The sequence below is a fragment of the Gorilla gorilla genome, chromosome 4 (assembly GCF_029281585.2).
Source record: "Gorilla gorilla gorilla isolate KB3781 chromosome 4, NHGRI_mGorGor1-v2.1_pri, whole genome shotgun sequence".
Classification (NCBI taxonomy): Eukaryota; Metazoa; Chordata; class Mammalia; order Primates; family Hominidae; genus Gorilla; species Gorilla gorilla.
In genome coordinates, this window is record NC_073228.2 from 63,430,987 (window position 1) to 63,452,019 (window position 21,033).

General features: G+C 42.3%; 1 protein-coding gene across 8 annotated transcripts in view; it reads left to right on the plus strand.

The window, feature by feature from the left end:
- Positions 1-21,033, plus strand: part of SSH2 (slingshot protein phosphatase 2) — a 305,334-nt gene that overhangs the window by 266,525 nt on the left and 17,776 nt on the right. For all 8 annotated transcript variants that reach the window (XM_031010769.3, XM_031010771.3, XM_055388581.2 and 5 more), the window contains 3 exons: positions 8,954-9,000; positions 13,756-13,902; positions 16,208-16,408. In XM_031010769.3, coding sequence (XP_030866629.2) covers positions 8,954-9,000; positions 13,756-13,902; positions 16,208-16,408 — 395 coding nt within the window. The remainder of the gene's footprint in view (positions 1-8,953; positions 9,001-13,755; positions 13,903-16,207; positions 16,409-21,033) is intronic.

The window sequence follows — 21,033 nt, forward strand, 5'->3', positions numbered from 1 at the left end:
CACTCCACCCTGAGCAACAAAGAGAGAGCCTGTCTAAAAATAATGATAATCCATGTTCATTTTTAAAAATTTTAGAAGACAACAGATTATCATATTTATTTAATCATCAAGACTGATAATCACCATCATCTTTTATTATATAATATTGCCTTCCAATCTTTTTTTTTTTTTTTTGGAGACGGAGTCTCGCTCTGTCGCCCAGGCTGGAGTGCAATGGCATGATCTCAGCTCACTGCAACCTCCGCCTCCCAGGTTCACACGATTCACCTGCCTCAGCCTCCCAAGTAGCTGGGATTAAAGGCACACACTACCACGCCTGGCTAATTTTTTGTGTTTTTAGTAGAGACGGGATTTCATTATGTCGGCCAGACTGGCCTTGAACTCCTGATCCTCCCGCCTCAGCCTCCCAAAGTGCCGGGATTACAGGCATGAGCCATCGCGCCCAGCCCCAATCTTTTTTACTTTTATTTATAGATGTACATATATATTTTTGTGTATACACACACAGATATGATACATTGTCTTTATTTTTTTAAAGAGTAGTTTTAGGTTCACAGCAAAATTGAGCAAAAGGTATAGAGATTTCCCATATACAACTTATCCCAACACATGCATAGTTTCCCCCATTGTCAACATCCTCCACCAGAGTGGAGTGTAACAAATGAGTGTAACATTTGTTACAGCACATTATTCTACATTGGCACATCATTGTAAACTAAAGTCCATAGTTTACAATAGGGTTCACTCTTGGTGTTGTACGTTATATGGATTTGGACAAATTTGTTGTCTGTATTCACTATTAGAGTATCACATAGAGGTTTTTACTTTTTAAATACACATCTGTGTACTTGTTTTGCACATCAGCATTGTGTATATATGTACATATTTTTGAACAAAGGAAAATCTCTTCAGCTTCAGGTATAATTCTGTATTCTAGAAAATGGACATTTTCTTTCTATTGTGAATATTTATTTGGGGGGAAAAAAAACTTCAAAATTGAGGAACTCTGTAATTTAAATCCTACTTAACAAAGTAAATGCATGAACAGGTTGTCTAAACATCTTATTATACTTGTTCCTTGGTGGCTTCCTCCCTTTGTTTACACTGCCATATCCTATGTCCAACTCCCTATCTCTTCTCCATTGAGTCTTTGCCCTGCTGGCTTTCCTAGCAGTTGACACGGAAAAAGAGGCATTCTAGCTGCAAGTGGTGGTGTTGATTTTCTGCAGAGTCATCTCATCTTGTGCATAGCTGCCATGCCTGGAGCTCAACCAGATTGGGTAAAGAGAGGCAACAGGATTTCTCCTTCCCTTTGGAAGAATGCTCAGTTCTGCAGTGTACTGCACAGAGATCTGTTTATTAGGGAAAGTATCCAGCTGGTATGGAGTGGGAAAGTGTAGATTATAGCTTAAATAAAAGCTGCATTGAGAAGAGAGAATTGATTGGTGGGAAGCCAGGGTGTTTATAGAAAAAGAGATTCTACACCCTTACAAGCATATCACTTCTCTGAGCTGGAAGCCTTTGCCCAACTAAGTTTCAGTATCAACAGCTCTCCTGGAGGCTGTCCGATTTGGCTGAGAAAAAGCTAGATGTTGATAGAGACCCTTTGCAGAAAAGCAGGCAAACAAGTATTTTGGACACATAACCAGTAATTTTGCTCATGAATTTGAAAAATAGAACTTTGACTGCTGATTATCTTTTTCAAGATTTGACATTTCAAGATTTGACATCTTTTGGGAAAGTGTTTCCTTTTCATAAAAAAATTCAGCCTAGGGAGAGGATCAGGAAAAAATAGCTACTGAGTACTAGGCTTAATACCTGGGTGATGAAATAATCTGTACAACAAACCCCCATGACACAAGTTTACCTATGTAACAGACCTGCATGTGTACCCCTGAACTTAAAAGTTAAAAAAAAAAATCCTCAAATTGGTTACTTTTAATGTAGATGAAGAGAAACAGAGGGTGTGTAAATAGGTGAGACAGTAATAGAAAGGATTATTTTATCACATTCATGATTTTTGTCCCTGAATGTGATAAATTCAGGAGGTGTGGCATAAATTTCTCTTAGAAGGAAAAGTTAATAAACAGCTTATGCCTGGTTGCCACAGTAATGTGACTTACAGTATTGAGGCTATAGGAATGATATGATAAAATATGGACAGAGATACCAGTCCTTGGATATTATGTCAAGTTATATTTATCTTAGCAAAACTCCCACGTACAGTCCTTATTTGCTATAAATGTGCTGTCATCTTCTATTTTCCTTGGACAGTTGGACTCCAGCAAGGCTATTTCCTGAGGATAGCATGAAAAGAAATCAGTTACTTGGGTCTTTGGGCCAGCGTACAGTGCAAGGGAACCAGAGTAAAAGATGGAAATGAACTTACTTTAAAATGTATTATAGTCCAAAGGTTTCATTTTACACTTCAGTAAAATTAGAATATGCTTTGCATAATTACATAGAACGTAATGGAAACCTTGGTAGAATTACGTCACCATAAGCCTATGAAGCATGGTGGGGGGAAATTGGGTCTGCGAAGGGCCCCGGAAGTCTAATATACATGGCATTTGTATTGAGAACAGAAAAGTAATTATACCAAGTGGTCTCTAGGTCTTTCAAACTGAACCTGAAGCAGCCCTAAGTGTAGCCCAAGTCCCTTTGTATGGGCTTCAGTGAGTCAGTAACCAGTGCCTTTAATTTATTTGCCAATGGATAGGTATCACTTCACATTGTCAGGTTGAACTCTCTCTGGACAGGTAGATGAAAACTAGGGACTTTATCCATCGCGTCAATGTTATTTTCATCTAACTGGACAGAGTTCCACGAAGGATTTAGATTTCTAAATTAAGAAGTGAGGTGGTCACATTTCGCTGGCTCCAGTTTAACTTCTCAGCCCCTATTGTTTGGCATCTGTCTCCTTGAAGTCCTTTGTAGTTCTTGGCTATTTCTTTGGTGCAGAAGCTTGTTTTCTAAGGTTGAGCAGAGCCTTCAGAGCCTCCCATATTTTTTTAAAACAAGCCAGCAGGGCTCTTGCCTGTACATCACCACTGACCTTTTCCTAAATGGAACTTCAGCACAGTGTCCTTGAGCTTTCCCAGTTTAACGGCCAGATTACAGATCACCTGTAATATGATAGTACTTACACAACACTTAACAGTTTTCACAGTGCTTCATTTACTGGTCACATTTGATCTTCCAATTCACAAACATTTGTCTATCCTCTTTATTGTGTGAGGTATGAGACTAGGTATTTGTACAGTCTGATCTAATTCTAGAAGGAGAGCATGATGAGCCATATCAGATAGATACTCAGAGAAGGCCAATGGAATAAGGATCCAGTGGTGATAAGACAATTAGGAGAGGTCATTAGTAACATCAGCAAGAGTGATGAGGGCAGAGGCCCAAGTGCTATGGATGAGATACGTGGGAAATGAGGAAATAGAGAAAATGAGTGTTTGCTTTTCTTTTCTTTTTTTTTTTTTTTTTTTTTTTTGAGATGGAGTTTCACTCTTTTTGCCCAGGCTGGAGTGCAATGGTGCTATCTCTGCTCACTGCAACCTCTGCCTCTTGGGTTCAAGTGATTCTCATACCTCAGCCTCCCAAGTAGCTGGGATTACAGGCACGCACCACCATACCAGGCTAATTTTTGTATTTTTAGTAAAGATGGGGTTTCACCATGTTGGCCAGGCTGGTCTCAAACTCCTGACCTCAGGTGATCTGCCCACCTCAGCCTCTGAAAGTGCTAGGACTACAGGCATGAGCCACTGCACCCATCCAGAAAGTGAGTATTTGACTTTATTTCTATGAACTCATGAAGGAAAGGGAGAAAGGACAGAGTCTGCAGGAGGATTTATGACAGAGAGAGGGGTTTTCCATTTTAATATGGGAAAAACTTTGCATGTATAATTTGAGGGAAATGTACCCATTAAATATATACTACTGGGGTGGGAAGGGGTTTTCATTTTACAGATAAAGACAGAGAGGTTGGCCAGGCACAGTGGCTCATGCCTTTAATCCCAACACTTTGGGAGGCTGAAGCGGGCAGATCACAAGGTCAAGAGATGGACACCATCCTAGCCAACATGGTGAAACTCTGTCTCTACTAAAAATACAAAAATTAGCTGAGTGTGGTGGCGCACACCTGTAGTCCCAGCTACTCGGGAGGCTGAGGCAGGAGAATCGCTTGAACCTGGGAGGCAGAGGTTGCGGTGAGCTGAGATTGCACCACTGCACTCCAGCCTGGTGACAGAGCAAGACTGCAGTCTAAAAAAAAAAAAAAAGGAGAGGTTAGGCAGTTGTCCCTAATGTCCCCACCCACAGTAGGAAGGGCAGTCAGAACTTGAACCTAAGTCTTCTAATGCTAAATTCCATTAATGCCTCTAATTCTGAAAGAGTAAACTCTTATTATAAAATGTCTGCCCTGGCCAGGCGTGGTGGCTCACGCCTGTAATCCCAGCACTTTGGGAGGCCAAGGCAGGCAGATCACGAGGTCAGGAGATTGAGACCATCCTGGCCAACATGGTGAAACCCATCTCTACTAAAAATACAAAAATTAGCTGGGTATGATGGTGCGTGCCTGTAATCCCATCTACTCGGGAGGCTGAGGCAGAAGAATCACTTGAACCCAGGAGGCGGAGATTGCAGTGAGCCAAGATCACGTCACTGCACTCCACCTTGGCGACAGAGCGAGACACCGTCTCAAAAAATATATATAAAATGTCTGGCCAGGCGCAGTGGCTCACGCCTGTAACCCCAGCACTTTGGGAGGCCAAAGCAGGCAGATCACGAGGTCAGGAGATCTAGACCATCCTGGCTAACACGGTGAAACCCCGTCTCTACTAAAAATACAAAAAACAAAATTAGCCGGGCATGGTGGCATGTGCCTGTAGTCCCAGCTACTTGAGAAGCTGAGGCAGGAGAATGGCATGAACCCGGGAGGTGGAGCTTGCAGTGATCCGAGATGGTGCCACTGCACTCCAGCCTAGGTGACAGAGCAAGACTCGTCTCAAAAATAAAATAAAATAAAATGTCTGCCTTTTCAGAAGATATGAACAGATAGCTCAAAGATAGAAAATAGATCTTAAACAATGAAAAGTTGCTCACTTTTACTTCTAAGAGAAATGCAAATTGAAACTACACTGAGACACCTATCAGACTGGCAAAAGTTCAAAAGCTTAACCACAGTTTATTGGAAAGACTGTGGAGAAAGTGGTGCTCTCATGCATTGCTGGTGGGACCACAGAATTGTTTCAGCCTCTACGGAGGGAAATTTAGCAGTGTTTAACAAAAGTGTATCCTGCCTTTGACCTAGCAAACCTGCTTCCACAAATAAGAAATATCATTCATAGGAGACTAGTTGAATAAACTATTATATCAGTACTCATGAAGTACTATGCAGATGTAGGAAAAAATAAGATCTCTATGAACTGTTACATTTAGTGGTTTTGAGGATATATAAAATGAAATATATGTAAAATGAAAGCAATTAATAAAAAATTATGTGTAGCATATTACTTTCATGTAAGAATTGGTAATATGAGTAAGAAGTAGCAATAAGCATATGTTTGCTTATATTTTTTCAAAATAGAGTAAATCAGAAACTAATGAAAATGTCACCAATAGGAATTAAAGAGATAGGAGTGAGAGTGAGACTTCTTAGTTTACTTTTTTTTTTTTTTTTTTTGAGACGGAGTTTCGCTCCTGTTGCCCAGGCTGGAGTGCAATGGCACAATCTTGGCTCACTGCAACCTTCACCTCCCAGGTTCAAGTGATTCTCCTGCCTCAGCCTCCCAAGTAGCTATGATTACAGGCATGCGTCACCACACCCGGCTAATTTTGTATTTTTAGTAGAGACGGGGTTTCTCCATGGTGGTCAGGCTGGTCTGTAACTCCCAGCCTCAGGTGATCCGTCTGCCTCGGCCTCCGGAGTGTTGGGATTACAGACGTGAGCCACTGCACCCAGCCTCTAAGTTTACTTTTTAATAAGCTTTTGACTTTTAATCACATAAAAGTTTTGTATGCCCAAAATATTAAATGGAAAAGAATAGAAAAAGCACTCTAAAATTGAATACAAGCCAGGTATGGTGGCATGCACTTGTAGTCCCAGGTACTCAGGAGGCTGAGGCAGGAAGATCAGTTGAGGCCAGAAGTTCAAGGCTATAGCGCACAATGATAGTACCTGTGAATAGCCACTGAGCTCCAGCCTGGGCATCATAACGAAACCCACCTCTTAAAAAAAAAAATACAGCTTGGCACAATGGCTCATGCCTGTCTGTAATCCCAGCACTTTGGGAGGCCGAGGTGGGCGGATCATGAGGTCATGAATTCGAGACCAGCCTGACCAACATGGAGAAACCCCATCTCTACTAAAAATACAAAAACTAGCTGGGTGTGGTGGTGCGCACCTGTAATCCCAGCTACTCAGGAGGCTGAGGAAGGAGAATCAGTTGAACCCAGGAGGCAGAGGTTGCGGTGAGCCGAGATTGTGCCATTGCACTCCAGCCTGGGCAACAGAGTGAGACTCCGTCTCAAAAAAAAAAAAAAAAAAAAAAAAATACAGATTGTGGGGAATTCTCCAAGATAACAGATGTGGAGTCTACAAAAATGTTGATATGTCAATATTACGAAAGACTCCCTCCCACACTCCCAAAGAAAGCAGAAGATGTACTGTTCTAGATTAAAGCTAGGCTGGGTGTGGTGGTTCACTCCTGCAATCCCAAATTTTGGGAGGCCAAGGTGGGGAGGATCACTTGAGGCCAAGAGTTTGAGACCAGCCTAGGCAACATAGTGAGACCCCATCTCTAAGAAACGACAGTAAAAAAATTAGCAAGGCATGGTGCTGCCCACCTGTAGTCTCAGCTACTCGGGAGGCTGAGGCAGGAGGTTGGTTTGAGCCCAGGAGTTCAAGGCTGCAGTGTGCCACTGCACTCCAGGCTAGGCAACAGAGCAAGACTCTGTCTCTAAAAAAAAAAAAAAAAAAAAAACAAAGTAGCTGGGCACAGTGGCTCACACCTGTAATCCCAGCCCTTTGGGAGGCCGAGGCAGGCGGATCACCTGAGGTCAGGAGTTTGAGACCAGCCTGACCAACATGGTGAAATCTCGTCTTTACTAAATACAAAAAATTAGCTGGGCATGGTGGCAGGCACCTGTAATCCCAGCTACTCGGGTGGCTGAGGCAGGAGAATCGCTTGAACCCCGGAGGAGGAGGTTGCAGTGAGCCGAGATTGTGCCATTGCACTCCAGCCTGGGCAACAAGAGTGAAACTCCGTCTCAAAAAGAAAAAAGAAAGTAGGCTGGGCACAGTGCCTCATGCCTGTAATCCCCGCACTTTGGGAGGCCGAGGCAGGCGGATCACTTGAGGTCAGGAGTTCAAGACCAGCCTGGGCAGCATGGTGAAACCCTGTCTCTACTAAAAATACAAAAATTAGCTGGGCATGGTGATGCGTGCCTATAATCCCAGCTACTCGGGAGGCTGAGGCAGGAGAGTCACTTGAACCCTGGCGGTGGAGGTTACAGTGAGTCAGGATCATACCACTGCCCTGTAGCCTGGGTGACTCTGTCTCAAAAAAAAAAAAAAGTGTAGCTAGAGGATAGAGACATGACAACTAAATGTGAAGAATTATCCTTGATTGAGTAAATATAAAGGACATTTTGGGGACATTTGTAGAAATTCAAATATGTATAGTGTATTAGGTTATTGTGTTAATGTTACATGTCTTTGGTATGATCATATTATGTAAGAAAATGTTCTTAGATGATACATGCTCAAATATTGAAATAAAGTGTCATGGTGCACAAAATGCTCTCAGATGGTTCAGGGGGAAAACGTATGATATGTACTAAAAGAAAAGGGAAAGAAGGAAAGAAAGCAAATATGGCAAAATATTAATAATTGTGTCCTCCAGATCATCGGCAGAACCTCTTCCCCCAAAGTTTGCCATTTATCCCTATCTTAAAATTTTACATATAATGTTTCCCTCATTTGTTTGACAGAAGCTGCTATTTCAGTGTCTTCTCCTGCCACACACAAGTTCTGTCCTTTAACTCCTTAGATGCAACTTAATGCACTAAAAAGAGTGTGAGCGGCCCTGCGCGGTGGCTCACACCTGTAATCCCAGCACTTTGGGAGGCTGAGGCGGGTGGATCACGAGGTCAGGAGTTTGAGACCAGCATGACCAACATGGTGAAACCCTGCCTCTACTAAAAAATACAAAAATCAGCTGGACATGGTGGCGCGTACCTGTAATCCCAGCTACTCAGGAGGCTGAGGCAGAATTGCTGGAACCCAGGAGGCAGAGGTTGCAGTGAACCGAGATCACGCCATTGCATTCCAGCCTGGGTGACGGAGCAAGACGCTGTCTCAGAAAAAAAAGAGTGTGAGCTTTGGAATAAGGTGTAGTTCAATGCATAATAATGCTGCTTTTGTATCTGTAAAAATTCAGCAAATGTTTATTGAGCACCTGCCAGGTGCCAGGCACTGTGCAAGGTGCGTGGGTTTCCATAGGGAAGAAGAGAGCTGGTTCCCGGCCTCTAGGAGCTTATATTAAAGGTAGTTAGAAAGTAAGCACATAAATAAATATATAGGTGCAAATTGTGATACATGCTGTTGAGGAAAATAGGAGATTACTATGAGCAAGAATAACAGAAGACATCTAATTTAGATTGGATGATGGTTAAAGACACCTCTCCTGCTGTATGATCATGGGCAAAAATTATTTGAATTCTATGAGTTGGTTTTTGTATCTGTAAAAATGAAGATGAAAATAACATTCTTACTCTATCATTTGTGAAAACTAAATGTGATAACATATGAAGTGCCTGGCAACTTAAAGGGCACTGGTAGATGTTATTAGTCTTCTTTTTGAAAGTTCTTCTCCTTCCCTCGCTCCTTTTCAAGTATTGTTTGGTTGATTTGCTAATACTCCTTAACCTTGTCTTTTTGGCTCCATAGGGCTCAGAATGGAATGCCTCCAACTTAGAGGACTTACAGAACCGAGGGTAAGCACACAAAGCAATAGCTGGCACCCCTGTGTAACAGAAGTCCCTGTTTTATCTTCATTTTCCCATCAAAGAGGTATCAGTGGGTAACTTTAATCTTAAGAGTTGCATCTGACTGATTCTAATCAGATGTAATCTAAGAAAAATAAAAATAGCTGGGCCGGGCACGGTGACTCACGCCTATAATCCCAGCACTTTGGGAGGCCGAGGCGGGTGGATCACGAGGTCAGGAGATCAAGACCATCCTGGCTAACACAGTGAAACCCCATCTCTACTAAAAATACAAAAAAATTAGCCAGGCATGGTGGCGGGCGCCTGTAGTCCCAGCTACTCAGGAGGCTGAGGCAGGAGAATGGCGTGAACCTGGGAGGCGGAGCTTGCAGTGAGCCAAGATCACGCCACTGCACTCCAGCCTGGGTGACAGAGCAAGACGCCATCTCAAAAAAAAAAGGAAAAAGAGAAACAGCTATTCTCCCTGTTTCGTCCCCCCACCTCCCAAGAATACCAGCTGCTTTAATTGAAGGTCTTTGAAAAACAAATGTGCAAACCATTGGTGATGTTTAAAATCAAATTTTTATTTTTATGCAAGAATACATAGAATTGCATATGTAGGGTTCACAGAGCTGTTCATTCAACATTGATTGAGCATCTTCTGTGGGACAAAGTGCTAGGTGCTGGGGATCCACAGATAAATTAAGACTCAGTCCCTATCCTGTGTAGTAAGCTGCTTAAAGACTGTAGGTTATGGTTGTGAACTGGACAAGCTTCTGAAATTGAAGAGGACCTATCTTATATTAAGAAAACTGTCCCTAAGCAGCATAGTTGTTAAGTTTGATTGTAACAATAGAGACTACAGTGAACATTCAGCAAGTAAAAAGCTGCCATTTTTCCCTTAGCTGATGCCTACTAAGTTTCTTATTGAAGTTCATTCAGTTTAGGAGGTCAGCTAATCCCAATAAGAAAAGAGAAAATAAGGTCTGAAATTTGCCACGCTAACCCATTGTGGAAAGAGATAAGACCAGCTGAGAATCAGAGGTAGTGATGGTTGCTGGCTGCCTGTTTTCTCAGCCATAAGCCTCCTGGTTATCTTTACCATTAGTGGATAAATACTCCCTACTTTTTCCCCACATGAAAAGTATTTCATAATTGGCAAAATGAACTTGGAACAGGACTTAAGCCAAATGATTATACAAAGAATTCCGGGGGGTGGGGAGGGGAATCTGGTTGCTTAATTTAAAATTTGAAGTTAAATAAAACTTGGAAAACTTAATAAGAAAGTCTAGAGTTCTTCAAGGCAGACTGTATCTTAGTCTTGCTTATAGCTTACTATCTACCTAGCTCAGAGCTGTATAACAAGAGGGTGCTCAGTAAATGTGAATGAATGATAGGTATGTTCACACATATTTGAACACTGTGACTTGGCTGATGGCAGATAAGGAGAGAAAATCAATTAGCAAACTGTGTTGGGAATTCAGAGACCTCAGTTCTAATCCTGTATCTGCCATTTGCCTTATTTGGAAATGCCCCTGAAGCATAAGGACCCCATAATTCAACAAGATTAATAACATTGCATCTGCTTTACATACAAGAGTCTCCTTAAGATTTCTTTAGGAGTGGGACAATGTTTTTTACAAGCTTCTCAAGTCATCAAGCTTTAAAAATTCTGTAATTCTGGCCAGGCATAGTAGCTCACGCCTGTAATCCCAGCACTTTGGGAGGCTGAGGCAGGTGGATCACTTGAGGTCAGGAGTTCGAGACCAGCCTGGCTAACATGGTGAAACCCTGTCTCTACTAAAAATACAAAAAATTAGCTAGGTGTGATGGCAGGCACCTGTAATCCCAGCTACTCGGGAGGCTGAGGCAGGAGAATTGCTTGAACCCGGGAGGTGGCGGTTGCAGTGAGCCGAGATTATGCCACTGCACTGTAGCCTGGGTAACAGAGTGAGACTCTGTCTGGGAAAAAAAAAAAATCTGTACTTCTGGGAAACCTAGATACAGTGTTTAATATTAAGTCTGAGATGCGGTATAGCAGTGTTTGCCAAAAGCACTGGAATCATGTCATATATACATATGAATTTAGAATATAACCCCAGCTGGAGATGAGACCCATCATATCATTTGCTTCTTAGAAGGCTAAATTATAAAATGCAACTAACTGTATCTAGTTGTCTTTAAAAACAGTATGGTCAAATTCCCAGATAGCTACTTAGATCTAGTTTCTTAAATTCAGTGATTGTTAAATTTTAATATGTGAAGAATTACAGTTCAGGGATCTGTACACAAAACCACATATAGTGCTGCCTATAGATGACTTAATGGGATTTTCAAGGGTAATTTTGACATTAAGGCCATTTCCATCCAATCTGCTGACTTCAGAACCTTACCCAAAGTAAAATGTTACTCTGTATAGAGTCATTTGGTGCTGAGATGGGAAAAAAGTTTCAAGGAGTTTCAGTTCCAATTGGCAGTGACTGCCTACAGCTTTGTAATGAAAAGGATTGGGAAGCTGTGTCCTGCCTCTAGAAAGATAGTGCCATAATTTATTATGAGGTATGGGATTAGAGGTGGGAGATTGTTCATTTTTATTTTAAATAAAATAAGGAGGCCCGGCAAGGTGGTTCACACCTGTAATCCCAGCACTTTGGGAGGCCGAAGCAGGCAGACCACAAGGTCAGGAGTTTGAGACCAGCCTGGCCAACACGGTGAAACAGCATCTCTACTAAAAATACAAAAATTAGGTGGGAGTGGTGGCACACACCTGTAATCCCAGCTACTCGGGAGGCTGAGGCAGGAGAATTGCTTGAACAGGGGAGGTGGAGGTTGCAGAGAGCCAAGATCGTGCCATTGCACTCCAGATCTGGGCGACAGAGCAAGCCTCCATCTTGGGGAAAATAAATAAATAAATAATAAAATAAAATAAGGAAAGTGTGTTGCCTGTCTTTTTTTCTTTTTCCTTTTTTTCCTGTCACCCAGGCTGGAGTGCTGCCTTTTTTTCTAAAAGTTTCATTGAAATATAATTTACATACCATACGATTCACCCATTTTAAATGTATAATTTGTTGGTTTTTAGTATATTCATAGAGCCGTGCAACCACCACCACAATCCATTTAGAACATTTTTTCAACTCGGAAAGCCTGTACCCTTCAGGAGTCACCTCCATTTTTCTTCTTACCCCTGCCCCAACAATCCCTAGAAATCACTAATGTTCATCAACTAACAAAGAGCCACTCTTCGGCTATTTTGAATAATGCTGCTGTGACCATTTGTATACAAGTTTTTGGGTGGGCTTATATTTTTATTTCTCTTGGATTTATTCTTCGGAAAGGAATTGCTGGGTCCTGTGGTAATTTTGTGTTTACCCTTGGGGAAACTGCTGTACTGTTTTCCATAGCAATTGCACCTTTTTTTTTGTTTTTGAGACTGAGTTTCACTCTTATTGCCCAGAATGGAGTGCAATGGCGCAATCTCGACTCACTGCAACCTCCGTCTCCCGGGTTCAAGCAATTCTTCTGCCTCAGCCTCCCAAGTAGCTGGAATTACAGGCACGTGCCACCACGCCCAGCTAATTTTGTATTTTTAGTAGAGACGGGGTTTCACCATCTTGACCAGGCTGGTCTCAAACTTCTCACCTCTGGTGATCCGCCCACCTCGGCCTCCCAGAGTGCTGGGATTACAGGCGTGAGCCACTGCGCCTGGCCAAGCTCGCTTTTTAAATTAAATTTTTTTAAAAAATTGTAGTAATGGGCTTTGATGCCAAGTTAAAACAGATTCAATTCGTGTCTGAGAAAATTTTTGGCCACTTGAGCTTAACCACAGATTTGGTTAGCTATGGCTGCTTTCTTTTTCTGTATTCATTTCATTGATTTCAGAGTTTGGGTTTATAGAACTTCACATTTGTGCTGAGAAGGAAGCAATGTCTCAGAGAGAAATGAGTGAGTCCATGCTGTATTGTTGGAGTAAACTTAGACATCCAGCTATGTCTAAATCACAGCATTAAGAAAAGATAACATTTGGTAAATGGAACTCAAGCATTTATTGAGATTGTGCAGTGAGAAAGATAATAGAAGACTGTTTTGATAGAGAAACTCTCTTCTGCAAGCATCTTAGTGTAGAAGAATCTTCGGATACATCGATGCCATAGCAGCCAGTAATGCAATCAAATGAGTTTAAGGGAGTTTTAAGTCCAGCTTTTCTCTGACCCTTCCAGTTCCGTCCTCATTTGCCTTTCATGTAGTTTAGAGAGAGTAATTGCACAAAGCCTAACAATCTGGCATTTAGAAAAATAGGAAGAAATCATTATTCATTCTCTCTTTTTTCCCTTGGGGTACATGTCAGTAGTCTGATTTTATACAGATGACTTTCAGAGAATAAATTGTATTGCTGACAATTTTAGTAACTGAGAAAGTGTCTGATTATGGACTCAAGTTGATTCTTTGGAGTAAAATATGAGGCATATAGAATACTATCAAGGATAAGATTTTGTAACTACATAAACTGAAAATGGAATTTAGATGTTGAACATGGTGAATAACTTTTTGCTTAATAATTCCCTGGTGCCCAGGTATGCCCAGGAACCCTGTTGTATCATTTCTCTAATAAATAAATATAACCTCTTAGTTTTTTAGCTGTCTTCATTATTTTTGTATTTAATTTCAGTCTATGGAATAAACAAGTTTTAAGTAAGAAAAAACAGTGCTGGGAATTGGATTTAGCCTGAGTAGTAGAGCACATATTCTCCCTTGGTTTCCTTGCAGGGTACGGTATATCTTGAATGTCACTCGAGAGATAGATAACTTCTTCCCAGGAGTCTTTGAGTATCATAACATTCGGGTATATGATGAAGAGGCAACGGATCTCCTGGCGTACTGGAATGACACTTACAAATTCATCTCTAAAGCAAAGTGAGTAATAGTCCTGCACAATGTTGTGATCTCTGTTCCTCTTGCCCCACACATAGCTGGGTCCTGAGGGCTATAGACAACTTACTGATGGTACTCAGGAAAAAGGAACTAAGGAAAGGAGGAGACTGAAATCTTTTTAATGCTAGGGAAAAGACTAGTGACTCACTTTAAGTAAAGTAAACCCCTAGGAGAAAGTAACCTCATGTTGGCTATTTCCATTGAGCACAGAATTAAAGAAAATAGACTTAAACTGCAGCAAAAGATACAGAAATGAGAGAAGGAAGAAATTCTGAATGAAATTAAGTTGCCAGTGGGGAGTTTTAAAAGTTATATCGTAGAAATTATTTCAGATAGATAGAATACTGGTCCTCCCCGCTGAAGATAAGGAGACAAACTTTGGAAATCTTTTCCTACTCTCTTACTTTATTTTTATGATACTCTAAATGATGAAATTTTTCTGTGGCCCTTCTGTTGATGTCTTCCTTAAATTAGTTGGCTCTTCTAGTGAGAGTATTTTGTATTAACTTAGTGTTTGGTATTAATGTCAACACTGCCTTTTTGTTTTTAAGTCCTTGGGGATTTCCTTGCCAATCCTATTTATTCCTTTACTAGAGAGAACCATAAACGAGCTTGTTTGCCACATCTTCCTTCAGGTAGGACTATGTTCAAACCATCCCTGGCAGATGAGAAGTGCTTTTGTATTTAAACTCCTTCAAAAATAATTTCACACTTCTCTTAAGGACCTTCATGGTCAGGAAGTTCTTCCTCTTAGTTTCTCTAAATCCTCATACTCTAGCTTTGAGCCTATTCCTTTATTCTCAGCAAGTACCTAAAAGAGTGTTTTATATTTTTGAATTCTGTTAATAAATTATTCCCAGTAATAATACCATTCATGGCATGCTTACTGTTCTCTCATGTAGTATTTTCTAAGATCCAGAGGGGCAGATGTTGTCAACATTCAGAGAGGTCAAATAAGTGGTGAAGATAGGACTTGAACAAAGATCTTGCTGAGGCGGGAGGATCACTCGAGCCCAGGAGTTCAAGATTAGCCTGAGCAAGACTCCTATCTCTACAAAAAAAAAATTTTTTTTAATTAGCCGGGCACAGTGGTGCATGTCTGTGATACCAGCTTCTTGGAAAGCTGAGGGAGGTGGGAGAATCGCTTGAGCCCATGAGGTTGAGGCTGCAATGAGCTGTGGTCGCACCACTGCACTTGAGCCTGGGTTTAGGGGGAAAAAAAAAAAAAACTTGTCTCATTTCAGAATCCAAGGGTACTGGAATAGTCTAGTTCTATAAGGAAAAGGTACTAGAAGGCTAGGCCCCAGTCCCAGTGAAAAGAAAGGCTAATTTTATTTAGGATTAGGGAGAGATGTACGGGGCACCCAGGCACAACTGAGGGCACTCACTCTCAAGCTTTTGCAAGCATAAATCAGCACCTAAGAGTGTGTATCTCTTAAAATGCTCCTATATCTCATCCTAATCAGGACCCTGATTTTTTTTTTTTTTTTTGAGCCAGAGTCTTGCTCTGTTGCCCAGGCTAGAGTACAGTGGTGCCATCTCGGCTCACTGCAACCTCCGCCTCCCAGGTTTAAGCAATTCTCCTGCCTCGGCCTCCCGAGTAGCTGGGATTACAGGCACACACCACCACGCCTGGCTAATTTTTTTGTATTTTTAGTAGAGACAGGGTTTCACCATCTTGTCCAGGTTGGTCTTGAACTCCTGACCTCGTGATCCACCTGCCTCAGCCTCCCAAAGTGCTGGGATTACAGGCATGAGCCGCTGCACCCAGTCTGCCCAACTAATTTTTGTATTTTTAGTAGAGACGGGGTTTCACCATGTTGGCCAGGCTGGTCTCGAACCCCCAACCTCAAGTGATCCACCTGCCTCAGCCTCCCAAAGTCCTGGGATTACAGGTGGGAACCACCACACCCAGCCCCATATTGCATTTTAATTGTATGTTTCTCCCACTGAATCCTACCCTTTAGGATAAAAGCCGTATGTTACTTACCTTTGCATCCCAGCACTTTGCACATTGCCTTACACATATTGTAAATGCCTGGTAAATGTTTGCTGAATGGATTAAAGAAGCATAATATTAACATTGAATAATTAGTAGTGAGCTGCCTCACTCTACCCTACCCACACATTTGATTATAAATGTATATGAGTGTACCAAAGTGGAGAGATTGCATAGCAAGAAAATGGAAGGGCAGGACAGGACACTTGGAAAAATCTAGAAACAAACTTTTAAAATATCCCCACTATTGTATTTTCCTCTATTCTTTACCTCAATCCCCCAAACAAGGAAACATGGATCTAAATGCCTTGTGCACTGCAAAATGGGGGTGAGTCGCTCAGCCTCCACCGTGATTGCCTATGCAATGAAGGAATATGGCTGGAATCTGGACCGAGCCTATGACTATGTGAAAGAAAGACGAACGGTAACCAAGCCCAACCCAAGCTTCATGAGACAACTGGAAGAGTATCAGGGGATCTTGCTGGCAAGGTGAGTCAAGTGACTTTCTCCAGTTCTCCCTCCTTTTAAGTTCCCTAAAGCAAGATGAAGTGTCCTTCTCTGTAGCTACTTCTCAAGCTGATTTGGATGTGATATTTTTTCAAAAAAGACTTATTTCTCTATCAATCCAGTTTTCAGAACATAAGTGTAAGCATTTAAGATTTGCATGGGCCGGCCAGGCACAGTGGCTCACGCCTGTAATCCCAGCACTTTGGGAGGCTGAGGCAAGCGGATCATTTGAGGTCAGGAGTTCGAGACCAGCCTGGCCAACATGGTGAAACCCCGTCTCTACTTAAAATACAAATATTAGCTGGGCATGATGATGGGCCCCTGTAATCCCAGCTACTTGGGAGGCTGAGGCAGGACAATCGCTTGAACCTGGGAGGCAGAGGTTGCAGTGAGCTGAGATCGTACCACGCACTCCAGCCTGGGTAACAGAGCGAAACAACATCTCAAAAAAAAAAAAAGAAAGATTTCCCTGGACACACTGCCAATAGGATAGCTCTGCCCCATAAGGAGCAGTACCAAAAATTTTTTTTAAAGAAAAAAAAGAGTAGTATGGAAGATTAATCATTTAATCTTTCAGGTTGATATAATTAAACTAAAGGATGGAAATACTAAATATTAATACCACTTTTCAACATCTTATAAGACTAGGTTCAGCTGCCTTTAAAAAAAAAAATGGATACCAGTGACTCTCAAGGTAATGCGAGGCTTAGCTGAAATTCTTGGAAATTTTTTGGCCCATTCATTCATTCATATTTTATTTGTATTTTTTATGTTTTTTGAGACAGGGTCTCACTCTGTCACCCAGGCTGGAGTGCAGTGGCACAGTCTCGGCTCGCTGCAACCTTTGGCCGACTCTTTTTTTTTTTTGAGACAGAGTCTCGATCTGTCTCCCAGGTTCACGCCATTCTCCTGCCTCAGCCTCCCGAGTAGCTGGGACTACAGGTGCCCGCCACCATGCCTGGCTAATTTTTTGTATTTTTAGTAGAGATGGGATTTCACTGTGGTCTCGATCTCCTGACCTTGTGATCCGCTTGCCTCGGCCTCCCAAAGTGCTGGGATTACAAGCGTGAGCCACCCCACCCGGCCTGGCTGACTCTTTAAAAAAAAAAATAAGTACCATCTGCTAATTTGGGTATGTCTTTACTTCAGTGCTTGTTTTCACTGAGCCTTCTCCAGTAATTTTGATCATGTGACAAATCAGCAGAATAGGGATGTGTATAACTCCGTTGAGGTATGAAAGCACTTCCTAGAAACAATTCTTTCTTATTTAAAAAATATTTTGGCCGGGCGTGGTGGCTCACACCTATAATCCCAGCACCTTGGGAGGCTGAGGCGGGCGGATCACAAGGTCAGGAGTTTGAGACCAGCCTGGCCAATATGGTGAAACCCCATCTCTATTAAAACTATAAAAATTAGCCAGGCATGGTGGCGGGCACCTGTAGTCCCAGCTATTCGGGAGGCTAAGGCAGGATAATCGCTTGAACCCGGGAGACGGAGGTTGCAGTGAGCTGAGATCGCGCCCCTGCACTCCGGCCTAGGCGACAGAGTGAGACTCTGTCTCAAAAAAAACAATTTAATCCAATTATATATGCTTTTCAAAAATGCAGAAAATTGCAAAAGGAAAAAATAGTTAATGAGCTCAATACACACAGACAGCAGTTGACATTACCAGTTTCTCAAGGTTTTACTCTATCACATATTTTGGTGGCTATTTTCGCCACAAAAACTGTTCTGTAGTCTACCTCTCCACTCAGTACCAGGTCTTGAATGTCATCCTGTATCGGTAAGAACCAGCTGTTTTCAATAATAATTTGATAATTGGTTATAAAATGAGTAATTAATTGCACTACATTATTATCCCTTTGGTGGTTAAAGCCACCTTCAGCAGCTCTTGGGAACAAGCATCAGATATTAAGTGATTTAAGGATCAGTTTCCTGAGATGCTACATGCTGAAATTCTGTGGATTTCTAGATTCTGCTTTGTTTTTTCCATGTAGGTATATTCTAGGTGGTTTTGTTAGGGTGAAGGCACAGCTGTCTAGAAGCAGTTGGGGCTGGTGCCAGTGTTTGACTCCAGTGAGTCTTATGATTTGGTCTTGACTCTTGAATCTGGACTGTGTTTCCCCTGAACAAAATGTTACATAGCCTTCCAGCCTATCCGGGCAGAGGGATCACCCTCCCGCCCCCGAAGTATTGTGAAAATGTGGCCACAGCATAGCATTATGGTTTCCACTAAAAAACCCCTCCCATTTACTCAACATTTGGCATGATTTTATCTGAACCATTCTCTTAGGAGGCTGGGAGGATACTGAAGCGTCCTGTGTTTAAAATAATTTGTAGGTCTTCGGGGCCAGATTTTGATGGCATTTTTAGATTAGATCAGAAGGTAGGATGTAGCAGTTCTTCTTGGCACAAGAAAGAGGCATCTGAGCATTCAGCAAGAAATAAATATATATTCCCAGACACACATGACAGATGTTGGGCAGTGTCCTCACGTGACCCATTGAGAGAAAGGATACTACGTGTCCTGCCAATTTTAGTATTTATTCTGGAATCCCAGGCTTCTGCAAGCTGTTGGGTTGGGTTTTTTTAATGTGTGTGGTTTTCCTTAGTTGTTGAAGGAGTTTCAGAAAAATCTTAGATGAGGATAAGAAGGGCAGTATAAACCCAAAATCACCTTTTCTTCCCTTTCCCTTCCTTTTTTTGCTCCATCTCAGCTTCCTAGGCTTGATTCATGGAGGGAGGGACAAGCCCTGGGGAGAGAAAAGCACAGAATTTGAGTCAGTAGATCTGGTTTCCATTCCTGGTTCACCCTCTTGCTGCAACCCTGAGAAGTTACTTCACATTTCTCATCCTTACCTGACCCCATCTATAAAATGAAAATCAAGAGATCCATCTCACAGGGTTATTGTGAATAAAAATGTGTTTGAATGTGTATTACGTATTGTTGAGAGTTATTCAGATATGATTCTCATCTTCCTCCAAGGCTACCCAGAAGACACGTGTATGTGCCATTTATTTCCTCTTCCATGACATCACTACTGCCTCCTGCCACCCACAGACATATTCCATTCAAAACTGAAATGGGAAGTGTTCCTAGAATTTCCTATATTGTGGTGTTTTCTGGATTTTAAGTACTATCTAGTGCTAGGGATGTCACTTAGGCTGCTTTTGGCTGTAAGTAATCAATGACCTCAATCAGGATCTCAGCAAGAAACAGCAGACTCAGATTAGGATTATTTGAGGAGGGTTATTTATTTATTTATTTATTTATTTATTTATCAAGGCAAAGTCTCACTCTGTCGCCAGGCTGGAGTACAGTGGCGTGATCTCAGCTCACTGCAACCTCTGCCTTCCGGATTCTCCTGCCTCAGCCTCCCGAGTAGCTGGGACTACAGGCGTGCACCACCACGCCCAGCTAATTTTTGTATTTTTAGTAGAGACGGGGTTTCACCATGTTGGCCAGGATGATCTCGATCTCTTGACCTCGTGATCTGCCTGCCTCGGCCTCCCAAAGTGCTGGGATTATAGGCATGAGCCATCGCACCTGGCCATTGAGGAGAGTTTTATAAAGGGACTATTTACAAGTGTGGCATTGTAGTGGAATCAAGGGACTTGTATCAGCAGGGCTGTTTGGAAACAGCTCCTAGACCCAAAAAGAGAGGAAGCAGTTACTAGAACCTGGAAAGAGACTCTTGTTAGAGAAAGGCACTTTCAGAGGCAAGCAATAACTTTCTGTCAGAGGGACACAGCTAGCCTGAGGTAGCCCCGTGCTGAGGGAGCTAGGGGAGTAAATACCTTGCCCTCACTCTCTTTCCTCCAGTCTCCTTCCAGAACTCCCCAATAGCCAAACCCTCTGGAAGTCAGAAAACTAGGGGCCCTGTTGTTGTGCTGCCTCTGCAGCAGCAAACAGGGTGGAGAAGCTGAAGAGTGGACCCTGCGGGGCAAATAAAAGATAAAAGTTGTACCACTTATCATCTCCTTTAAAAAGAAACAAAAAAGTAGTCTCTGTAATGGCTCAGTGGTAATGTAATCATGGACTCTGGTGTTCTACAGCTTTCTGTTCCACCTTCCTTAGTTAACAGCTTGGTCCTTGAGGTTGTCTGACAATTGCCAGATGTCTGCCACATCTCTAGGCGTCTGTAAATTGTACAGCATCTGGCTGAAGAAAAGGGGCATTTAAACGGGATAGGAAGACCTTCCCCAAAAGCTCCCCACCCATTGCCTAGGACTGGGTCATATGGCCAAGAAAATAGAATTTCCAGGACTGGATAAAACATATTCACAGCCAGGCATGGTGACTCACGCCTATAATCCTAGCATTTTGGGAGGCCGAGGCGGGTGGATCACTTGAGGTCAGGAGTTCGAGACCAGCCTGGCCAACATGGGTAAACCCCGTCTCTACTAAAAATACGAAAATTAGCCAGGCATGGTGGTAGGCGCCTACAAATCCCAGCTACTCGGGAGGCTGAGGCAAGGGAATCATTGAACCCAAGGTGCAAAGGTTGCAGTGAGCTGAGATCACGCCACTTCACTCCAGCCTGAGCAAAAGAGCAAAACTCTTATTTAAAAAAAAAAAAAAAAGGCTGGGTGCAGTGGCTCATGCC